Raw genomic sequence first — 6445 nt, forward strand, 5'->3', positions numbered from 1 at the left:
AATGTAATGTATCTCTTAATGTACACACAACTTATTGTGTACATTGCAGCATTTTCAAGACTAAATAAATTGAAACATGGCTATGATCTCACAAAGATCCAGACACACATTGCTACATGCCCTGATGAAATGAGATGTATTGCTTTTCTTACATTACTGGTCATGCAGGTTTCTTTTTTTTTTCTTTTTCTTTCAGTCATGCTCCTAAAAGACCACTCCAATCTCTGATATCAGCCTCTGGGCTTCACGGTTCCTGTCCATGTATGAGTGTTTGTGTGTGTTTTAGATGAGGTGTGGACAGGTTAAGGTATGACAATAACACTAAAGAACAGCATGACGACACCACAGATGGAGAGGTGGGGAAGCGTCACACATCTAACGGCTACAGGGCTCAGGGAAAGTCTTTTTCAACTTGGTTTTCCATACAGTCACAAAAAATATCAGTAACATCTGGGGTCTGGAAGGGGTGAGGCTTTGGAGCAGAAACTCAGAGGTGGAGAGTCAGAGGGAAGAGAGGGGACTGTTTCAGCTTCAGGCCTCTGGACTAATAACCCTGATGAACAGAAAGAACACAGATTAAGTCATTTTATATATGGTGTAATACTGGTATTCTTATCTACACAGATGCAGATGCTTTGGACACGTTCCATGAAGAGAGTTCGCAATAAAGTCATTCTTTTTTCAGGAAATAGTCAGTGAAAGTAAGTGCTTAACCTTAACTGTCAGGATTGCAGGTCAAATTAAAAAATTTTAATCGGCATGCAAACATGGCGGGCACCTTGATATCAATTTAACGTCAAATATTAGTCAAGACTTGATAAAGATGCTGTAACATCATTTTAAATTCGGTTTGCATGGCAATTTCTTCCACTGGTAATTGGCTGAAAATAGGAAGTTAATCCCACACTGAAATTGGTTTAATGTATATGTAGGCTATACATTTGATGTTTAATTTACATCAAATCAATGTCATGTTAAGCTTTTGATGTCAGTTTGATTTGCATATTTTACCTGTTTTTTGACGTCTTTTCAACATCAATTGCCCACTGGGGGGGACACATAACTCCTAATTTTCTAGCAATAAACATTATTTGTTTTATATATAATAATATATAGTACAGAATCTTATAAATCTTATAATTATGTATTTAAATAATAATAAATAATATACTACTGTTGAAAATTTGGGGTCATTAGGATTTTTTATTTTATTTTTTTTAAGAAATTAATACTTTTATTTAGTATGAATACATTAAATTGAAAAAAAGTGAAAGTAAAGACATTTGTATTGTTACAGAAGATTTTAAATATTGTTATTCAAAGAATCAAAGACTCACGAAAAAAATGTATCACGGTTGCAGATTTCGACATTGATAATAACAAGAAATGTTAATATGGTAAACAGTAATATATTATATTATTTAACAATATGTGACCCAGGACCACAAAACCAGAGTGTCTTTTTTTTTTTTTTTTAAATTGGGATTTATACATCTGAAAGCTGGATAAATAAGCGTTCCACTGATGTATGGTTTGTTAGGATAGGACAATATATGGCTGAGATACAACTATTTGAAAATCTGGAATCTGAGGGTGCAAAAAGATCTAAATATCGAGAAAATTGCCTTTAAAGTTGTCCAAAAGAAGTCCTTAGCAATGCATATTACCAATCAAAAATTACGTTTTGATATATTTACGGAAGAAAATTTACAAAATATCTTCATGGAACATGATCTTTACTGACCCATACAATGTATTGTTGGATATTGCTACAAATATACCCCAGCGACTTAAGACTGGTTTTGTGGTCCAGGGTCACATATTACTGTTTTGAACAGAAGTATATACAGTGGGTACGGAAAGTATTCAGGCCCCCTTCAATTTTTCACTCTTTGTTATATTGCAGCCATTTGCTAAAATCATTTAAGTTAATTTTTTTTCCTCATTAATGTACACACAGCACCCCATATTGACAGAAAAACACAGAATTGTTGACATTTTTGCAGATTTATTAAAAAAGAAAAACTGAAATATCACATGGTCCAAAGTATTCAGACCCTTTGCTGTGACACTCAAATATTTAACTCAGGTGCTGTCCATTCCTTCTGATCATCCTTGAGATGGTTCTACACATTCATTTGGATATTGCTACAAATATACCCCAGCGACTTAAGACTGGTTTTGTGGTCCAGGGTCACATATTACTGTTTTGAACAGAAGTATATACATGGGGAGAAATTTAATGTGTTTCTTTTATGGTATGCAACATGCTACTTTTTTGTTGTTGTTACAAATTAATTCATTAACATATCTAATAGGTTTTTTTATTACAAAAATATGAGATTTGTCTCTCCAATGCTTAAAAAAAAAATAAAAAAAAATAATGGGAGACCAAAGTGAAGGGTTTTCATAGGAAGTGCTTTTCTCTGTTCTCACCTCTCCACCGTCTCCTCCTTCCATGCCGCCCCCATGAGAGAAGTCACCCTGTGAAATACAGACACCATTAAAATCCAAGATACAGCTGCTTTCTGCTTTTAGATCCATCTGGCATTCATATATTCAGCAGTAAATCTTCATATGGAGTGCAACAACAGCTTTTGTCATGTTAAACAGCCATACTAAATAATATCCATGCAGGGATGCAGCACAGCCACAGGCCTCTCAGACACTGCCTGTGCAGAGGGACAAATGTCTGTTGACTGTTGTCTCTGCAGAGATGGAGGGAGGGACGGAGGGAGGGATGTAAACGATGGCCATGGAGTTCCTGTGGAAGGTGAATGCAGCTGGCAGGCACATCTTCTTCTGTCTCTGTCTCTGTCTCTGCCTCTGTTTGTTCGGTCTCTGCTGAGCTCTTCTGCTGAGTCACTGTCAGGTCCAGACACTCTGTCCTCCTCCAAGGACTTTCTGCCTCACAACAGTCTTAGTCTACTCTCTTTCTTCTTTCTTCTTTACACCCCCCACAAAATCTTTCCTTACAGCTCTCAAAATCAACATAAAATGCCGTTTGCAACCAATTTTACTTTCATAATCTAACGTATTTCAAAGTTAAACAGGCTATTCAACAAAATGTTGCAATCTGTAACGTGCCAAAAAGGAAAGTTGTTTCAAGTAATAAGTGCTTACATTTTCATGAGAGATTGTGAAGACAAACATCTTATGTATTTTAAGTAACGCTCTGAAGGCCAAACTTTGGTCCTAGATAAGCCATCTTTCCTATATATGCACAATGTCCAAACATTCAAAAAAATTCATATTATTGATTTTTTTTTTAAAGACCATCATTCAACAGTATTTTCAAGAGGAGCATCAGCAAGTAGCAAGAATATCGCACGGGGAAACAAAAGCATGCATCCACAAGCAGTTAGAAATGCAGAATGCAATGGCACACCTGGCATTAGTAAGCTGTCCGAGGATGTGAAAGTGTAACGGTTTAGCATCATTTACTTGATGAATCATACTATTTTATTGCATCTGTACTGTCCTGCCAGAATGAAGATGAGTTATTATCACAATAGAGTTCCCAGGTTGTTAGTTGATGCATTTGGAATGAAAGACTGGTAAATATGAGGACAGATCTGTCATTTGCTTGTCATTCAAGTCACTCACATGTGTTAAGTGAAGATTTGCCTCTGATTATGGTATTAATGTATCAATTAAATTTTGCTGTCAAGTGATTAAAGATCACTGCAGTTCATTCAGTACATCAGTGCCAGTGTTGTTACTAAAACTATTAAACTATTAATAATATTTAATTAAAATGAAGCTGAAATAAAACAAAATATAGAAGTATTAGACGAACATCTCAAACTTAAAAACCTTTGCCTTGGCAACTAACTGATATAAAATAAGTTGTAGTAATTAATAAAACTAAAATGAAAAAAAAAAGAAAGCTAAATAAAAATATTTAAAAGAAATGACAAAAACACATAAAAAATTACTAAAACAAACTCAAATTTAAATGAAAACAAAATCAAAAATAAAAGCTAATTCAAAATATTCATAAATAATACTAAACAAACAAACATCTGCTGCCTTCCCAATTCTGCGCAGAAGTAGAGTGCCCCCCACCCCCACCCACAAGCAAATTTGTGAACACTTATATATATTAGCTGATTAACTTGATGGGAACTGATGGGAATTCAGGTAATCAATGAGGTAATCAATGCAGCCATTCTTTCTCATTGTGCACAATGAAGAGAATGACTCCAAAGGGGATTGAATGAAGGTAACTGAACTCTGCTGTTATATGGATGGTTGCGTACATTCGCCCCATCAGTGTGGTGTGATACAGCAGTCAGCTAATGTTAAAGCTCAGTCTCAAATGCAGCATCGAGTATATATATGCCACATTCACAGGCTACTAGCACTTCTCTCTACAAACCAAATCAACCATTCCAAACCCAATTTAATAAGCACCTCATATAAAGCCTCATCCTGTTAACAGCACAGTTGTAAACCGGGAAAAACAAAACAGAATGTGTTAGACACAAAATACCAGTATTTATACAGTATATGTAGTTTAGTGCAGTATTATTAATCAAAACTGTTTTAAAGTCAAATAGATGTCGAGTTTGTGGTTATGCCAGATTAGACATAGATCCCTTAGGCTAGTCTTAAGTAATTTAAAGGTGTTTTAAAATGCAATACACAAGAAAGATTGAATAAAAGACAATATGTTAATTAAAAGATGTGAATTTAATTTGATTTTGGAGAAAGGGTGACATCTAGTGCTGGTTGAGAAGAGCATAAACGGGCAGTCACTAACCGGGTTGACTAGGCCGGTTGTTGCAGCCACATTCTCCAGTCCCTCTACTGTCTTCTGTCCAACTTCATTAGTGCTGCCTACCGCTGTTTCACCGACAATATTCGCCTGGTCGGTGGTCCTCTGGGCAACTGTGAAGGTCGATATTACAGAGAGTTAATGTAAATGACTTCTCAATTCTCAGTTTCTATTCTCTCAAGATGCACACATATTTATTTCTCACCTGTGTTTACGCCTGACACCATTCCCTCCTTTGTCTTGTTGCCTGAAACAAACATGAAATGTTCTTCAGAAATTGCGGATTGGTACAAAAACACCAAATAAAAGTTCCATATAAATAGAGGCAAAGCCATCCTAGTTATGGCTATTCTATGTCAACATGTGAAATATGCAGTTTTTACATTGATATGGACATAACAATAGACAATGTTTTAGAACAGCATGCATTTTTTAAGATTGCTGGATAGTTCATAGAGTAGATAGGTGGCAATCTACTATACATTATAATGACAAGTGAAAACAGAATAAAAAATATGTGAAACAGATTGAACATTAACAACATACAACAGATTTTAAACAGTATGCAACATACTTGAGACGCTGAGACAAAAACAGTAATATTGTGAAATATTATTATTATTATATTACAATATTATTACAATTTTAAATATATATTTTTTATATATTTTAAAATGTAATTTATTCCCGTGATGGCAAAGCTGAATTCAGTAATCATTACTCCAGTCTAAAGTGTCTCACAATCCTTCAGAAATCATTCTATTATGCTTTTTTGTGCTCAAGAAACATTTTGTTTCATGAGTTTGCACTTACATATAATTGGATTGAGCAATTAGTAAGTATATTTGGCGTGCTGTCCCAAGGGAGGGCTCCGAGCTCGGAATATAGCCCGAACCCAGAGAACTCCCCCAGTCCCTAGTATGAGATGAGAATAGTTTAATAGTGAGGAGCTGGGGTGGAGGAGGGATGCTGGAAAACTGTCATGGGACAGAGGTAAGTTGGCTGTATATATATATATATATATATATATATATACGTATTGTGCTAGTTAAGCTGATTAACTACACGAGTTCCACCTGTGCCGAAATGGTTGATTATCTGATCGTGCTCCTCCCGAACCTTGTTAATAAAACATCATTTAATTATAAACGTTAAAAATGATAATATTGTGGAAACCCTGATATTTTTTTTTTCAGGATTCTTTAATGAAAAGATGGTTTGAAAGAACAACATTTATTTGATTTTTTTTTAGTATGTAAAAAGTCTTTACTGTCAGTTTTTAAAAATTTAATGTCTTTGCTAAATAACATTATTTGATAAAAAAAGAAAAAAGAAAAAACACTGACCCCAAATGGTAGTAATTGCCATATTTAGACTGTTTTTGTAAAATATCAGGAGTTAAAGGGGTCCTATTATGCTCTTTTACAAAGTCTTGATTTTGTTTTGGGGGTGTACTAGAACAGGCTCTCATACTAGGTTGTTCGAAAAACATTATTTTTTCACATATTTTACATTACAACACCTCTCTCTCCCCAGTCTGGCATGAACGGCTCGAATAGTTCCTGTATCAAATGAAAGCCCGCCTTCTGAAATACGAAATGTGCTGTGATTGGTTAGCAAGGCCAGTGTGTGTTGTGATTGGCACCACTCGGCGCCTGGTCGGGA

At 35.1% G+C, this 6445-nt stretch overlaps 1 protein-coding gene across 1 annotated transcript; it reads right to left on the reverse strand.

The window, feature by feature from the left end:
• Positions 1 to 184: 184 nt before the first annotated feature.
• sncgb (synuclein, gamma b (breast cancer-specific protein 1)) lies at positions 185 to 5048 on the reverse strand. Its single transcript, XM_016551343.1, has 5 exons — positions 4986 to 5048; positions 4766 to 4893; positions 4417 to 4434; positions 2437 to 2484; positions 185 to 553 (listed from the first exon to the last, which is right to left on the reverse strand). The coding sequence occupies exons 1-5, from the start codon at positions 5038 to 5040 to the stop codon at positions 545 to 547; spliced, it is 258 nt and encodes an 85-aa protein (XP_016406829.1). The 5' UTR covers positions 5041 to 5048; the 3' UTR covers positions 185 to 544.
• Positions 5049 to 6445: the final 1397 nt, after the last annotated feature.

This window comes from Sinocyclocheilus rhinocerous, unplaced genomic scaffold (genome assembly GCF_001515625.1).
Source record: "Sinocyclocheilus rhinocerous isolate Xijiao unplaced genomic scaffold, SAMN03320098_v1.1 scaffold251, whole genome shotgun sequence".
Taxonomy (NCBI): domain Eukaryota; kingdom Metazoa; phylum Chordata; class Actinopteri; order Cypriniformes; family Cyprinidae; genus Sinocyclocheilus; species Sinocyclocheilus rhinocerous.